Source organism: Oncorhynchus clarkii, chromosome 10 (genome assembly GCF_045791955.1).
Source record: "Oncorhynchus clarkii lewisi isolate Uvic-CL-2024 chromosome 10, UVic_Ocla_1.0, whole genome shotgun sequence".
NCBI lineage: Eukaryota > Metazoa > Chordata > Actinopteri > Salmoniformes > Salmonidae > Oncorhynchus > Oncorhynchus clarkii.
In genome coordinates this window covers 76025616-76042234 of record NC_092156.1, presented here as the reverse complement: position 1 = coordinate 76042234, position 16619 = coordinate 76025616, and the positions used below count along the sequence as shown (strand labels likewise).

The window sequence follows — 16619 nt, the reverse complement described above, 5'->3', positions numbered from 1 at the left end:
AGATGTTAGTCTGGCTAGCGGAACACGACTCTCACGTTCCTCTAACAGAAAGAACATCTAGTGCTGTGATTTAGTGATCTCTCTCTTCTGAAGAGACAAACAGATCGATCTGGAAACAGACAGAATATGAACAACATAAAGAGATGAGCAGAGAACAGATCAAATGGAGATTAGAAAGCAGAGTTGATCAGTAACTGACTGTCTTTACGGTGTTTGTTGTTGTTGATCAGTAACCGACTGTCTTTACGGTGTTTGTTGTTGTTGATCAGTAACTGACTGTCTTTACGGTGTTTGTTGTTGTTGATCAGTAATTGTACCTTAGCAGCGGCCTCCTGACTGTCTTTACGGTGTTTGTTGTTGTTGATCAGTAATTGTACCTTAGCAGCAGCCTCCTGACTGTCTTTACGGTTGTTGTTGTTGATCAGTAACTGACTGTCTTTACGGTGTTTGTTGTTGTTGTTGTTGATCAGTAACTGACTGTCTTTACGGTGTTTGTTGTTGTTGATCAGTAACCGACTGTCTTTACGGTGTTTGTTGTTGTTGTTGTTGATCAGTAACTGACTGTCTTTACGGTGTTTGTTGTTGTTGTTGATCAGTAACTGTACCTTAGCAGCAGCCTCCTGACTGTCTTTACGGTGTTTGTTGTTGTTGATCAGTAACTGACTGTCTTTACGGTGTTTGTTGTTGTTGATCAGTAACTGACTGTCTTTACGGTGTTTGTTGTTGTTGATTAGTAACTGACTGTCTTTACGGTGTTTGTTGTTGTTGATCAGTAACTGACTGTCTTTACGGTGTTTGTTGTTGTTGTTGTTGTTGTTGATCAGTAATTGTACCTTAGCAGCGGCCTCCTGACTGTCTTTACAGTGTTTGTTGTTGTTGATCAGTAACTGACTGTCTTTACGGTGTTTGTTGTTGTTGATCAGTAACTGACTGTCTTTACGGTGTTTGTTGTTGTTGTTGTTGTTGTTGATCAGTAATTGTACCTTAGCAGCGGCCTCCTGACTGTCTTTACAGTGTTTGTTGTTGTTGATCAGTAACTGACTGTCTTTACGGTGTTTGTTGTTGTTGTTGTTGATCAGTAACTGACTGTCTTTACGGTGTTTGTTGTTGTTGATCAGTAACTGTACCTTAGCAGCAGCCTCCTGACTGTCTTTACGGTGTTTGTTGTTGTTGTTGATTAGTAACTGACTGTCTTTACGGTGTTTGTTGTTGTTGATCAGTAACTGACTGTCTTTACGGTGTTTGTTGTTGTTGTTGATTAGTAACTGACTGTCTTTACGGTGTTTGTTGTTGTTGATCAGTAACTGACTGTCTTTACGGTGTTTGTTGTTGTTGTTGTTGTTGTTGATCAGTAATTGTACCTTAGCAGCGGCCTCCTGACTGTCTTTACAGTGTTTGTTGTTGTTGATCAGTAACTGACTGTCTTTACGGTGTTTGTTGTTGTTGTTGTTGATCAGTAACTGACTGTCTTTACGGTGTTTGTTGTTGTTGATCAGTAACTGTACCTTAGCAGCAGCCTCCTGACTGTCTTTACGGTGTTTGTTGTTGTTGTTGATTAGTAACTGACTGTCTTTACGGTGTTTGTTGTTGTTGATCAGTAACTGACTGTCTTTACGGTGTTTGTTGTTGTTGTTGATTAGTAACTGACTGTCTTTACGGTGTTTGTTGTTGTTGATCAGTAACTGACTGTCTTTACGGTGTTTGTTGTTGTTGTTGTTGTTGATCAGTAACTGTACCTTAGCAGCAGCCTCCTGACTGTCTTTACGGTGTTTGTTGTTGTTGTTGATTAGTAACTGACTGTCTTTACGGTGTTTGCTGATGTTGATCAGTAACTGTACCTTAGCAGCAGCCTCCTGACTGTCTTTACGGTGTTTGTTGTTGTTGTTGTTGATCAGTAACTGACTGTCTTTACGGTGTTTGTTGTTGTTGTTGTTGATTAGTAACTGACTGTCTTTACGGTGTTTGTTGTTGTTGATCAGTAACTGACTGTCTTTACGGTGTTTGTTGTTGTTGATCAGTAACTGACTGTCTTTACGGTGTTTGTTGTTGTTGATCAGTAACTGACTGTCTTTACGGTGTTTGTTGTTGTTGATCAGTAACTGACTGTCTTTACGGTGTTTGTTGTTGTTGATCAGTAACTGACTGTCTTTACGGTGTTTGTTGTTGTTGATCAGTAACTGACTGTCTTTACGGTGTTTGTTGTTGTTGATTAGTAACTGACTGTCTTTACGGTGTTTGTTGATCAGTAACTGACTGTCTTTACGGTGTTTGTTGTTGTTGATCAGTAACTGTACCTTAGCAGCAGCCTCCTGACTGTCTTTACGGTGTTTGTTGTTGTTGTTGATCAGTAACTGTACCTTAGCAGCGGCCTCCTGACTGTCTTTACGGTGTTTGTTGTTGTTGTTGATCAGTAACTGTACCTTAGCAGCGGCCTCCTGACTGTCTTTACGGTGTTTGTTGTTGTTGTTGTTGTTGTTGATCAGTAACTGTACCTTAGCAGCGGCCTCCTGACTGTCTTTACGGTGTTTGTTGTTGTTGTTGTTGTTGTTGATCAGTAACTGTACCTTAGCAGCGGCCTCCTGACTGTCTTTACGGTGTTTGTTGTTGTTGTTGTTGTTGTTGATCAGTAACTGTACCTTAGCAGCGGCATCCTGACTGTCTTTACGGTGTTTGCTGATGTTGTGTTCCAACTCTTTAATCTTCAACTGAGACTCATTGGTTCTCTCTCTCATATGGTTGGCTTCTGTACTTTTACCCTGGAACACACACACGTTGTTATCAAGGAACATGATATTACATCGTCAAAGTAGCTCATAAGAGTTGGGTAGAACTGAGACATTTTTTACAAAGTGATCTGATCCTAGATCAGAGGTTATAATAATCTCTCATGGACAGATGCACGTAACAACTGATATTGTAGCGTCTCTAGAGCCTCTTCTCTCCCTCCATTTTATCCCCCACCCCAATTTTCTCAGGTTTTTATTATTCTGAAAAATCACACTTCAAGTCCATAACAATGCTTAAACCATATCAGGAGACCACTTGAGGTCTGGGTAACATCTCCCGACATGTTCATTTGTTGGATGTAGGATCCTCTTTAATTTGGGTTGTAGATACTATGGATGTAACAGCTCACTGATACGCTTCCAATCTCGCGATTCAAACGATTCAGATACAGTACGAGGGCATCGGTCAGAAAAATCGATTGAAAACGTTACGAATTCGCCGTTTCACAAATGACTCTTCCGGAAACACCTCATCTTGTGTGACAACAGAGGCGTCTTCTCCTTCAGCATGTTACTGAGCCGACAGTCAGTGATCTTACAAGTCATTTTCAGGCCCAACAACATCAGGCAGACTAGTCAGACTTGCACGCTGAACGAGCCCTATAACCATATATCTCTTGCACATCTGCGCTCACTTTCAGCATTTAAATGCTTGTAAAAAAATGTCTCACGCAAATATTAGGCTTTCTTAGCTGAGTGACAGCTAGGGCTGATCCCATTTAGTCAACTGGTTGGTTGATAGGCTGTTGGTCAACAGATTTTAATGGTGCACAAGACACCCGTCTGATTGGTTCCTGTCTGGGTGGACTGATCCATTGTGGAGGCCGTGGGGGATGGCACAGTCCATCAGTCTCAGACACCTGTCTGATTGGACTGATACATTGTGTGGTGGGGGGTTGGGACTTTACTAATCTCATTAGTATCTTTTCACCTACATCTCCAGCAGAACTTGATCCAGCATCTGATGCTTTTATGAAGGATTTTAGTTCTGCGTGTCCGAGATGGTTTCCACGACAACATGACGATGATGAGGAGCAGCATGGTAATAACAACACCAGTACTACTGACAATAATGTAGTGATCATACCTTGATCTCTTTGTCCTGGGCTACGATCACCTCTTTCTGTCTAGTCAACTCCTCCTGGGCCTTACGCACAGACTCCTGGAGAGAGAGAGGTTGAGGAAGGAGAGAGAGGGGGAGAGAGGTTGAGGAAGGAGAGAGATGGGAGGAGGGGAGAAAGGTTGAGGAGGGAGAGAGAGGAGGGGGGGGGTTAAAGGATGTGAAGATAGAGTTGTCGGGGCCGGGCTAACTGATGAGGTGGACACTCGGGGCCGGGCTAACTGATGTGGTGGACACTCGGGCCGGGCTAACTGATGAGGTGGACACTCGGGCCGGGCTAACTGATGAGGTGGACACTCGGGGCCGGGCTAACTGATGAGGTGGACACTCGGGGCCGGGCTAACTGATGACGCTGGGCCAACTGATGAGGTGGACACTCGGGCCGGGCTAACTGATGAGGTGGACACTCGGGGCCGGGCTAACTGATGTGGTGGACACTCGGGCCGGGCTAACTGATGAGGTGGACACTCGGGCCGGGCTAACTGATGAGGTGGACACTCGGGCCAACTGATGAGGTGGACACTCGGGGCCGGGCTAACTGATGAGGTGGACACTCGGGGCCGGGCTAACTGATGACGCTGGGCCAACTGATGTGGTGGACACCCGGGCCGGGCTAACTGATGTGGTGGACACTCGGGCCGGGCTAACTGATGAGGTGGACACTCGGGGCCGGGCTAACTGATGTGGTGGACACTCGGGCCGGGCTAACTGATGAGGTGGACACTCGGGGCCGGGCTAACTGATGTGGTGGACACTCGGGGCCGGGCTAACTGATGAGGTGGACACTCGGGCCGGGCTAACTGATGAGGTGGACACTCGGGGCCGGGCTAACTGATGAGGTGGACACTCGGGGCCGCGCTAACTGATGACGCTGGGCCAACTGATGTGGTGGACACCCGGGCTGGGTTAACTGATGAGGTGGACACTCGGGCCGGGCTAACGCCGGGCTAACTGATGAGGTGGACACTCGGGGTCGGGCTAACTGATGAGGTGGACACCCGGGCCGGGCTAACTGATGAGGTGGACACCAGGGCCGGGCTAACTGATGAGGTGGACACCAGGGCCGGGCTAACTGATGAGGTGGACACCAGGGCCGGGCTAACTGATGAGGTGGACACCAGGGCCGGGCTAACTGATGAGGTGGACACTCGGGGCCGGACTAACTGATGACGCTGGGCTAAATGATGAGGTGGACACCAGGGCCTGGCTAACTGATGAGGTGGACACTCAGGGTCGTGCTAACTGATGAGGTGGACACTCAGGGCCGTGCTAACTGATGACGCTGGGCTAAATGATGAGGTGGAGGACATTTGACAGTAGTGGACCAGGAGGTAAACAGTACCTTGTTCTCTGCCACAGTGGAGGACATGTTGTCTATCTGTTCCTGGATCGTCTTCATGGCTTCGTCTACTGCCAGGATCTGTTGTTCATAGCCAGTCTGCTCCCTCTTCAACTCCTCCAACTCTAGGACCAGGGACTCAGCCTCCTGCACACACACACGTCAAAAGTGCAACCCCCTTGTTTGTACACTGTAGAGGGTCTTGAATAATGTTATTGCTGGGGTAATGTAACCCGGGTTACGGCTGGGGTAATGTAACCCGGGTTATTGTGCTGGTGTCTTTGGTTTTGGGGACATTTTTTTCACAGAATTAAAGTGTGTGTGTGTCTGTGTCTCAGTGTGTGTGTGTGTGTGTGTGTGTGTGTGTGTGTCCACCTGTTGTCTCTCCTTCAGTTTCTTACTGAACGCGTCAGCCTTGGTTTTAGCAGAGTTGACTTCCTGTTGAGCAGCTTTCAGTTCCTTCTCCCTCTCTACCTCTGCATTCTGCATCTTATTCTCCAACACCTGGTGGAGCAAGGAGAGGTTTAACACCATATCAACAGAGCCAGGAGAGGTTTAACACCACATCAACAGAGCCAGGACAGAGGTTTAACACCACATCAACAGAGCCAGGACAGAGGATTTAACACCACATCAACAGAGCCAGGACAGAGGGTTTAACACCATATCAACAGAGCCAGGAGAGAGGGTTAACACCACATCAACAGAGCCAGGACAGAGGGTTTAACACCACATCAACAGAGCCAGGACAGAGGTTTAACACCACATCAACAGAGCCAGGACAGAGGGTTTAACACCACATCAACAGAGCCAGGACAGAGGGTTTAACACCACATCAACAGAGCCAGGACAGAGGGTTTAACACCACATCAACAGAGCCAGGACAGCGGGTTTAACACCACATCAACAGAGCCAGGACAGAGGGTTTAACACCACATCAACAGAGCCAGGACAGAGGGTTTAACACCACATCAACAGAGCCAGGACAGAGGGTTTAACACCACATCAACAGAGCCAGGACCAGAGGGTTTAACACCACATCAACAGAGCCAGGACAGAGGTTTAACACCACATCAACAGACCCAGGACAGAGGGTTTAACACCACATCAACAGAGCCAGGACAGAGGGTTTAACACCACATCAACAGAGCCAGGACAGAGGGTTTAACACCACATCAACAGAGCCAGGACAGAGGATTAACACAATATCAACAGAGCCAGGACCAGAGGGTTTAACACCACATCAACAGACCCAGGACAGAGGGTTTAACACCACATCAACAGAGCCAGGACCAGAGGGTTTAACACCACATCAACAGAGCCAGGACAGAGGGTTTAACACCACATCAACAGAGCCAGGACAGAGGATTAACACCACATCAACAGAGCCAGGAGAGGTTTAACACCACATCAACAGAGCCAGGAGAGGTTTAACACCACATCAACAGAGCCAGGACCAGAGGGTTAACACCACATCAACAGAGCCAGGAGAGGGTTTAACACCACATCAACAGAGCCAGGACAGAGGGTTTAACACCACATCAACAGAGCCAGGACAGAGGTTTAACACCACATCAACAGAGCCAGGAGAGGATTAACACCACATCAACAGAGCCAGGACAGAGGGTTTAACACCACATCAACAGAGCCAGGACCAGAGGATTTAACACCACATCAACAGAGCCAGGAGAGGATTAACACCACATCAACAGAGCCAGGACAGAGGGATTAACACCACATCAACAGAGCCAGGACAGAGGGTTTAACACCACATCAACAGAGCCAGGACAGAGGATTTAACACCACATCAACAGAGCCAGGACAGAGGATTTAACACCACATCAACAGAGCCAGGACAGAGGGTTTAACACCACATCAACAGAGCCAGGACAGAGGTTTAACACCACATCAACAGAGCCAGGACAGAGGGGTTAACACCACATCAACAGAGCCAGGACAGAGGTTTAACACCACATCAACAGAGCCAGGAGAGAGGGTTTAACACCACATCAACAGAGCCAGGACAGAGGGTTTAACACCACATCAACAGAGCCAGGACAGAGGTTTAACACCATATAAACAGAGCCAGGAGAGGGTTAACACCACATCAACAGAGCCAGGACAGAGGGTTTAACACCACATCAACAGAGCCAGGACAGAGGGTTCCCGAGACCCATTCATATGGGGAAAAAACAAATGATGCACGGATGACTAAGTGGCTTTATAAGGGCGCCAGGTAGCCTAGTGGTGAAGAACATGGGGCCAGTAACCGAAAGGACACGGGTTTAAATATCCGAGCCGATGTGCCGCTGAGCAAGGCACTTCAACCAAATTAAACTCTGTAATATATTTATGTTTTAATTGGGAGGGGAGGAAGGGGGGGGGGGGGGGGGGGGTAATTAGGTTTACGAAATGGCATACATTATCTCAGGGTAGGGTTGCAAAATTCTGGTAGCATGTGATCCTGAATGGAGACCACTGATAGGTCTAGATATGACCCATTGGGATAATAAGTCATGTGATCCTGAATGGGGTCCACTGATAGGGGTAGATATGACCCATTGGGATAATAAGTCATGTGATCCTGAAAGGAGACCACTGATAGGTCCAGATATGACCAATGGGGATAATCTGACCTTGTACTTCTCATCCGCCTTCTTCTGGACCTCCTTACTGCTGCGCAGGGTCTCCTCACACTCCTCTGAGAGAGAGACACACACACACACTTAATGTGAGTCATACTGTATTAACAGGAAGTTTAAAATGCAGAAGGATAAAATGTGTTTGTCAGACATGGTGGGATCTGTTCCGTGTTGGTTAAAATGTAATTATGTGAGAAACGGGAGGTGGAAACATCGTTAATGGTGTAAATATGGATACAGTATAATAACCATCACATGGAACTCAACATGGAGTCACGCTGTGACGTGGTGTCTGGTCGTCCCGCTACGACTCAGGATAACATGCAGTTTAATTAGGCTACAGATTAAATAAACGATGATGAACTTCACAGGATGGTGAAAGTGAAAAGGTGATGAGTTTGATGCTCCTTTCCAATAAATATCGAGGGTCTTATTCTGGTGACATGATGATCTGTCCCCACTGTATCCTGCCAGCTGTTGGCTAGACAGCTGCTCTGTCCCCACTGTATCCTGCCAGCTGTTGGCTAGACAGCTGCTCTGTCCTCACTGTATCCTACCAGCTGTTGGCTAGACAGCTGCTCTGTCCCCACTGTATCCTACCAGCTGTTGGCTAGACAGCTGCTCTGTCCCCACTGTATCCTACCAGCTGTTGGCTAGACAGCTGCTCTGTCCCCACTGTATCCTACCAGCTGTTGGCTAGAGAGCTGCTCTGTCCACACTGTATCCTACCAGCTATTGGCTAGACAGCTGCTCTGTCCCCACTGTATCCTACCAGCTGTTGGCTAGAGAGCTGCTCTGTCCACACTGTATCCTACCAGCTGTTGGCTAGACAGCTGCTCTGTCCTCACTGTATCCTACCAGCTGTTGGCTAGACAGCTGCTCTGTCCCCACTGTATCCTACCAGCTGTTGGCTAGACAGCTGCTCTGTCCCCACTGTATCCTACCAGCTGTTGGCTAGACAGCTGCTCTGTCCCCACTGTATCCTGCCAGCTGTTGGCTAGACAGCTGCTCTGTCCCCACTGTATCCTACCAGCTGTTGGCTAGAGAGCTGCTCTGTCCCCACTGTATCCTACCAGCTATTGGCTAGACAGCTGCTCTGTCCCCACTGTATCCTACCAGCTGTTGGCTAGACAGCTGCTCTGTCCCCACTGTATCCTGCCAGCTGTTGGCTAGACAGCTGCTCTGTCCCCACTGTATCCTGCCAGCTGTTGGCTAGAGAGCTGCTCTGTCCCCACTGTATCCTGCCAGCTGTTGGCTAGACAGCTGCTCTGTCCCCACTGTATCCTGCCAGCTGTTGGCTAGAGAGCTGCTCTGTCCCCACTGTATCCTACCAGCTGTTGGCTAGACAGCTGCTCTGTCCCCACTGTATCCTACCAGCTGTTGGCTAGAGAGCTGCTCTGTCCCCACTGTATCCTACCAGCTGTTGGCTAGACAGCTGCTCTGTCCCCACTGTATCCTGCCAGCTGTTGGCTAGAGAGCTGCTCTGTCCACACTGTATCCTGCCAGCTGTTGGCTAGACAGCTGCTCTGTCCCCACTGTATCCTGCCAGCTATTGGCTAGACAGCTGATCTGTCCCCACTGTATCCTGCCAGCTATTGGCTAGACAGCTGCTCTGTCCTCACTGTATCCTGCCAGCTATTGGCTAGACAGCTGATCTGTCCCCACTGTATCCTGCCAGCTATTGGCTAGACAGCTGCTCTGTCCCCACTGTATCCTGCCAGCTATTGGCTAGACAGCTGCTCTGTCCCCACTGTATCCTGCCAGCTGTTGGCTAGACAGCTGCTCTGTCCCCACTGTATCCTGCCAGCTGTTGGCTAGACAGCTGCTCTGTCCCCACTGTATCCTGCCAGCTATTGGCTAGACAGCTGCTCTGTCCCCACTGTATCCTACCAGCTGTTGGCTAGACAGCTGCTCTGTCCCCACTGTATCCTACCAGCTATTGGCTAGACAGCTGCTCTGTCCCCACTGTATCCTACCAGCTATTGGCTAGACAGCTGCTCTGTCCCCACTGTATCCTGCCAGCTATTGGCTAGACAGCTGCTCTGTCCCCACTGTATCCTACCAGATGTTGGCTAGACAGCTGCTCTGTCCCCACTGTATCCTACCAGCTATTGGCTAGACAGCTGCTCTGTCCCCACTGTATCCTACCAGCTGTTGGCTAGACAGCTGCTCTGTCCCCACTGTATCCTACCAGCTGTTGGCTAGACAGCTGCTCTGTCCCCACTGTATCCTGCCAGCTATTGGCTAGACAGCTGCTCTGTCCCCACTGTATCCTGCCAGCTATTGGCTAGACAGCTGCTCTGTCCCCACTGTATCCTGCCAGCTATTGGCTAGACAGCTGCTCTGTCCCCACTGTATCCTGCCAGCTATTGGCTAGACAGCTGCTCTGTCCCCACTGTATCCTACCAGCTGTTGGCTAGACAGCTGCTCTGTCCCCACTGTATCCCACCAGCTGTTGGCTAGACAGCTGCTCTGTCCCCACTGTATCCCGCCAGCTGTTGGCTAGACAGCTGCTCTGTCCCCACTGTATCCTGCCAGCTGTTGGCTAGAGAGCTGCTCTGTCCCCACTGTATCCTACCAGCTGTTGGCTAGACAGCTGCTCTGTCCCCACTGTATCCTACCAGCTGTTGGCTAGAGAGCTGCTCTGTCCCCACTGTATCCTACCAGCTGTTGGCTAGACAGCTGCTCTGTCCCCACTGTATCCTGCCAGCTGTTGGCTAGAGAGCTGCTCTGTCCACACTGTATCCTGCCAGCTGTTGGCTAGACAGCTGCTCTGTCCCCACTGTATCCTGCCAGCTATTGGCTAGACAGCTGATCTGTCCCCACTGTATCCTGCCAGCTATTGGCTAGACAGCTGCTCTGTCCCCACTGTATCCTGCCAGCTATTGGCTAGACAGCTGATCTGTCCCCACTGTATCCTGCCAGCTATTGGCTAGACAGCTGCTCTGTCCCCACTGTATCCTGCCAGCTATTGGCTAGACAGCTGCTCTGTCCCCACTGTATCCTGCCAGCTGTTGGCTAGACAGCTGCTCTGTCCCCACTGTATCCTGCCAGCTGTTGGCTAGACAGCTGCTCTGTCCCCACTGTATCCTGCCAGCTATTGGCTAGACAGCTGCTCTGTCCCCACTGTATCCTACCAGCTGTTGGCTAGATAGCTGCTCTGTCCCCACTGTATCCTACCAGCTATTGGCTAGACAGCTGCTCTGTCCCCACTGTATCCTACCAGCTATTGGCTAGACAGCTGCTCTGTCCCCACTGTATCCTGCCAGCTATTGGCTAGACAGCTGCTCTGTCCCCACTGTATCCTACCAGCTGTTGGCTAGACAGCTGCTCTGTCCCCACTGTATCCTACCAGCTGTTGGCTAGACAGCTGCTCTGTCCCCACTGTATCCTACCAGCTGTTGGCTAGACAGCTGCTCTGTCCCCACTGTATCCTGCCAGCTATTGGCTAGACAGCTGCTCTGTCCCCACTGTATCCTGCCAGCTATTGGCTAGAGAGCTGCTCTGTCCCCACTGTATCCTGCCAGCTATTGGCTAGACAGCTGCTCTGTCCCCACTGTATCCTACCAGCTATTGGCTAGACAGCTGCTCTGTCCCCACTGTATCCTGCCAGCTATTGGCTAGACAGCTGCTCTGTCCCCACTGTATCCTACCAGCTATTGGCTAGACAGCTGCTCTGTCCACACTGTATCCTGCCAGCTATTGGCTAGACAGCTGCTCTGTCCACACTGTATCCTGCCAGCTATTGGCTAGACAGCTGCTCTGTCCACACTGTATCCTGCCAGCTATTGGCTAGACAGCTGCTCTGTCCCCACTGTATCCTGCCAGCTATTGGCTAGACAGCTGCTCTGTCCCCACTGTATCCTGCCAGCTATTGGCTAGACAGCTGCTCTGTCCACACTGTATCCTGCCAGCTATTGGCTAGACAGCTGCTCTGTCCCCACTGTATCCTGCCAGCTGTTGGCTAGACAGCTGCTCTGTCCACACTGTATCCTGCCAGCTATTGGCTAGACAGCAAGTGCCAACACTATTTGCTATTTAAAGTAACAGTTTTTGTGAAGAAAAAAAAAAACTATCAAATCAGCCACTTTGGGTTCATCCTGTTTTAATGTGCACCTGGAGTTATCTTATCTTAACCCCCCGACCCTTGACCTAATTTCCCAGATACCAGGAAGTCTAAGAACCAATGAGGCCTTTGTTCTACTCCTCTCTATCTCAGTTACAACCACCCCACTTCCTGTCACTGGAATACCAGCTGTAGGTTTAAATACCACTCCACTTCCTGTCACCGGAATACCAGCTGTAGGTTTAAATACCACCTCACTTCCTGTCCCAGGAATACCAGCGGTAGGTTTAAATACCACCCCACTTCCTGTCACAGGAATACCAGCTGTAGGTTTAAATACCACCCCACTTCCTGTCACAGGAATACCAGCTGTAGGTTTAAATACCGCCTCACTTCCTGTCACAGGAATACCAGCTGTAGGTTTAAATACCGCCTCACTTCCTGTCACAGGAATACCAGCTGTAGGTTTAAATACCACCCCACTTCCTGTCACAGGAATACCAGTAGGTTTAAATACCACCCCACTTCCTGTCACAGGAATACCAGCTGTAGGTTTAAATACCACCCCACTTCCTGTCACAGGAATACCAGCTGTAGGTTTAAATACCACCCCACTTCCTGTCACAGGAATACCAGCTGTAGGTTTAAATACCACCCCACTTCCTGTCACAGGAATACCAGCTGTAGGTTTAAATACCACCCCACTTCCTGTCACAGGAATACCAGCTGTAGGTTTAAATACCACCGCACTTCCTGTCACAGGAATACCAGCTGTAGGTTTAAATACCACCCCACTTCCTGTCACAGGAATACCAGCTGTAGGTTTAAATACCACCCCACTTCCTGTCACAGGAATACCAGCTGTAGGTTTAATCACCAAGTCAATCAATCGTCAGCTTCAAGCTACCTCTAGTAAAACCCATGTCCTCGACACACAGACTAGCTACAGGGAGCTAGAGTGGACACTATAAAACTCAGCATGAGGAGGACACAAATATCTTACTGTTTGTTATTAACTAAATAATTGTTACATTATCCAACAAATAAAAGGTAACTATATTCATTTTTTCGCCTCACAGTTCAACTCTTTGGGATCAAGTGTTGTCCCACCTTAAAAAAATATGTTGAAAAACATTGTGTGTGTGAGTGTGTGTGAGAGAGTGTGAGTGTGAGTGTGTGTGTGTGTGTGTGTGTGTGAGAGAGTGTGAGTGTGTGTGTGTGTGTGTGCTCACCAATGGTCTTCAGTAACATCTTCAGTTCTTCCTGTTGTTTATGGAAGGAGCTCTGATGGAGTTTAACCTGGAGAATATCTAACTCTTCTGTCTTCATGTCTAACTGCTGCTTTAACAAACGATACCTAGAGAGGAGAGGAGGGGAGAGAGAGGAGAGAGGAGAGGAGGGAGAGGGTAGAGGAAGGAGAGGAGAGGGTAGAGGGAGAGGGGAGAGGAGAGGGGAGGGTAGAGGGAGAGGGTAGAGGAGGGAGAGGGGAGGGTAGAGGGAGAGGGTAGAGGAGGGAAGAGGAGAGGGTAGAGGAGGGAGGAGGAGAGGGTAGAGGAGGGAAGAGGAGAGGGTAGAGGAGGGAAGAGGAGAGGGTAGAGGAGGGACGAGGAGAGGGTAGAGGAGGGAAGAGGAGAGGGTAGAGGAGGGAAGAGGAGAGGGTAGAGGAGGGAGAGGAGAGGGTAGAGGAGGGAAGAGGAGGGAGAGGAGAGGGTAGAGGAGGGAAGAGGAGAGGGTAGAGGAGGGAAGAGGAGATGGTAGAGGAGGGAGAGAGAGGGGGTAGAGGAGGGAGAGAGAGGGGGTAGAGGAGAGAGAGAGAGAGAGGGTAGAGGAGGGAGAGAGGGGGTAGAGGAGGGAGAGAGAGAGGGGGTAGAGGAGAGAGAGAGAGAGGGGGTAGCGGAGGGAGAGAGAGAGGGGGTAGAGGAGAGAGAGAGAGAGGGTAGAGGAGGGAGAGAGAGAGGGTAGAGGAGGGAGAGAGAGGGGGTAGAGGAGGGAGAGAGAGGGGGTAGAGGAAGGAGAGGGGAGGGTAGAGGGTAGAGGAGGGAGAGAGAGAGGGTAGAGGAGGGAAGAGGAGAGGGTAGAGGAGGGAGGAGGAGAGGGTAGAGGAGGGAAGAGGAGAGGGTAGAGGAGGGAGAGGAGAGGGTAGAGGAGGGGAGAGGAGAGGGTAGAGGAGGGAGAGGAGAGGGTAGAGGAGGGGAGAGGAGAGGGTAGAGGAGGGAAGAGGAGAGGGTAGAGGAGGGAAGAGGAGGGAGAGAGAGGGGGTAGAGGAGGGAGAGAGAGGGGGTAGAGGAGGGAGAGAGAGGGGGTAGAGGAGAGAGAGAGAGGGTAGAGGAGGGAGAGAGAGGGGGTAGAGGAGGGAGAGAGAGGGGGTAGAGGAGGGAGAGAGAGAGGGTAGAGGAGGGAGAGAGAGAGGGGGTAGAGTAGAGAGAGAGGGTAGAGGGAGAGAGAGAGGGTAGAGGAGGGAGAGAGAGAGGGTAGAGGAGGGAGAGAGAGTAGAGGAGGGAGAGAGAGAGAGAGGGTAGAGGAGAGAGAGAGAGAGAGAGGGTAGAGGAGGGAGAGAGAGGGGGTAGAGGAGGGAGAGAGAGGGGGTAGAGGAGGGAGAGAGAGGGGGTAGAGGAGGGAGAGAGAGAGGGGGTAGAGGGAGAGAGAGAGAGAGGGTAGAGGAGAGAGAGAGAGAGAGGGGGTAGAGGAGAGAGAGAGAGAGGGTAGAGGAGGGAGAGAGAGGGGGTAGAGGAGGGAGAGAGGGGGTAGAGGAGAGAGAGAGAGAGAGGGTAGAGGAGAGAGAGAGAGGGGGTAGAGGAGAGAGAGAGAGTAGAGGAGGGAGAGAGAGAGAGGGTAGAGGAGGGAGAGAGAGAGAGGGTAGAGGAGGGAGAGAGAGTAGAGGAGGGAGAGAGAGGGTAGAGGAGAGAGAGAGAGAGAGGGTAGAGGAGGGAGAGAGAGAGAGGGTAGAGGAGGGAGAGAGAGTAGAGGAGGGAGAGAGAGAGAGGGTAGAGGAGGGAGAGAGAGTAGAGGAGGGAGAGAGAGGGTAGAGGAGAGAGAGAGAGAGGGTAGAGGAGGGAGAGAGAGGGGGTAGAGGAGGGAGAGAGAGGGGGTAGAGGGAGAGAGAGGGGATAGAGGGGGGAGAGAGAGGGGATAGAGGGGGGAGAGAGAGGGGATAGAGGAGGGAGAGAGAGAGGGGGTAGAGGAGAGAGAGAGAGAGGGGGTAGAGAGAGAGAGAGAGAGAGAGGGTAGAGGAGAGAGAGAGGGGGTAGAGAGAGAGAGAGAGAGAGGGTAGAGGAGGGAGAGAGAGGGGGTAGAGGAGGGAGAGAGAGAGAGGGTAGAGGAGGGAGAGAGAGGGGGTAGAGGAGGGAGAGAGAGAGGGGGTAGAGGAGGGAGAGAGAGAGGGGGTAGAGGAGAGAGAGAGAGGGTAGAGGAGGGAGAGAGAGAGGGTAGAGGAGGGAGAGAGAGAGGGGGTAGAGGAGGGAGAGAGAGAGGGGGTAGAGGAGAGAGAGAGGGTAGAGGGAGAGAGAGAGGGTAGATGAGGGAGAGAGAGAGAGGGTAGAGGAGGGAGAGAGAGGGGGTAGAGGAGGGAGAGAGAGAGGGGGTAGAGGAGAGAGAGAGAGAGGGTAGAGGAGGGAGAGAGAGAGGGTAGAGGAGGGAGAGAGAGAGTAGAGGAGGGAGAGAGAGACGGTAGAGGAGGGAGAGAGAGAGAGGGTAGAGGAGGGAGAGAGAGAGGGTAGAGGAGGGAGAGAGAGAGAGGGTAGAGGAGGGAGAGAGAGATGGTAGAGGAGGGAGAGAGAGAGGGTAGAGGAGGGAGAGGGTAGAGTGGGAGAGAGAAGGAATATATAGAGAAATGTTTCAGAAATGTTGAATTAGCTGAACTCCTAAAGCTACATAGTAAATGTTTCAGGGCAGCCACCTCTCAGCGGTCCCCTTGAGACCAGACAGTTGTTTGTCCAGGGCCTGTAGCTCTGTCTCCGTGGCTGACAGACTGTCCTGAACCTCTCTCAGCTCCTGGAGACTGGACAACACGGAGGCCGACTGGGAACGGGCTCCTACAGGGAGACGGAGAATAAACACATTACCGAGGAGGGAAGGAGAGAGACACACAGACTGGCTCCTACAGGGAGAGATACACACAGACTGGCTCCTAGAGGGAGAGATACACACAGACTGGCTCCTACAGGGAGAGACACACAGACTGGCTCCTAGAGGGAGAGATACACACAGACTGGCTCCTACAGGGAGAGATACACACAGACTGGCTCCTACAGGGAGAGATACACAGACTGGCTCCTACAGGGAGAGATACACACAGACTGGCTCCTAGAGGGAGAGATACACACAGACTGGCTCCTAGAGGGAGAGATACACACAGACTGGCTCCTAGAGGGAGAGAGACACACAGACTGGCTCCTAGAGGGAGAGATACACACAGACTGGCTCCTAGAGGGAGAGATACACACAGACTGGCTCCTAGAGGGAGAGATACACACAGACTGGCTCCTAGAGGGAGAGATACACACAGACTGGCTCCTACAGGGAGAGAGACACACAGACTGGCTCCTAGAGGGAGAGATACACAGACTGGCTCCTACAGGGAGAGATACACACAGACTGGCTCCTAGAGGGAGAGATACACACAGACTGGCTCCGACAGGGAGATATACACACAGACTGGCTCCTACAG

The 16619-nt window shown here is 50.7% G+C and overlaps 1 protein-coding gene across 1 annotated transcript in view; it reads right to left on the bottom strand.

Moving 5' to 3' along the window:
* The window catches only part of LOC139419742 (structural maintenance of chromosomes protein 2-like), a 39916-nt gene that overhangs the window by 5669 nt on the left and 17628 nt on the right, over positions 1 to 16619 (bottom strand). The window contains exons 16-22 of the mRNA XM_071169736.1: positions 15849 to 15984; positions 13186 to 13310; positions 7882 to 7946; positions 5621 to 5749; positions 5249 to 5392; positions 3874 to 3948; positions 2637 to 2756 (exon numbers count right to left, since the gene is read on the bottom strand). Of these exons, the coding sequence (XP_071025837.1) occupies positions 2637 to 2756; positions 3874 to 3948; positions 5249 to 5392; positions 5621 to 5749; positions 7882 to 7946; positions 13186 to 13310; positions 15849 to 15984 (794 nt within the window). The remainder of the gene's footprint in view (positions 1 to 2636; positions 2757 to 3873; positions 3949 to 5248; positions 5393 to 5620; positions 5750 to 7881; positions 7947 to 13185; positions 13311 to 15848; positions 15985 to 16619) is intronic.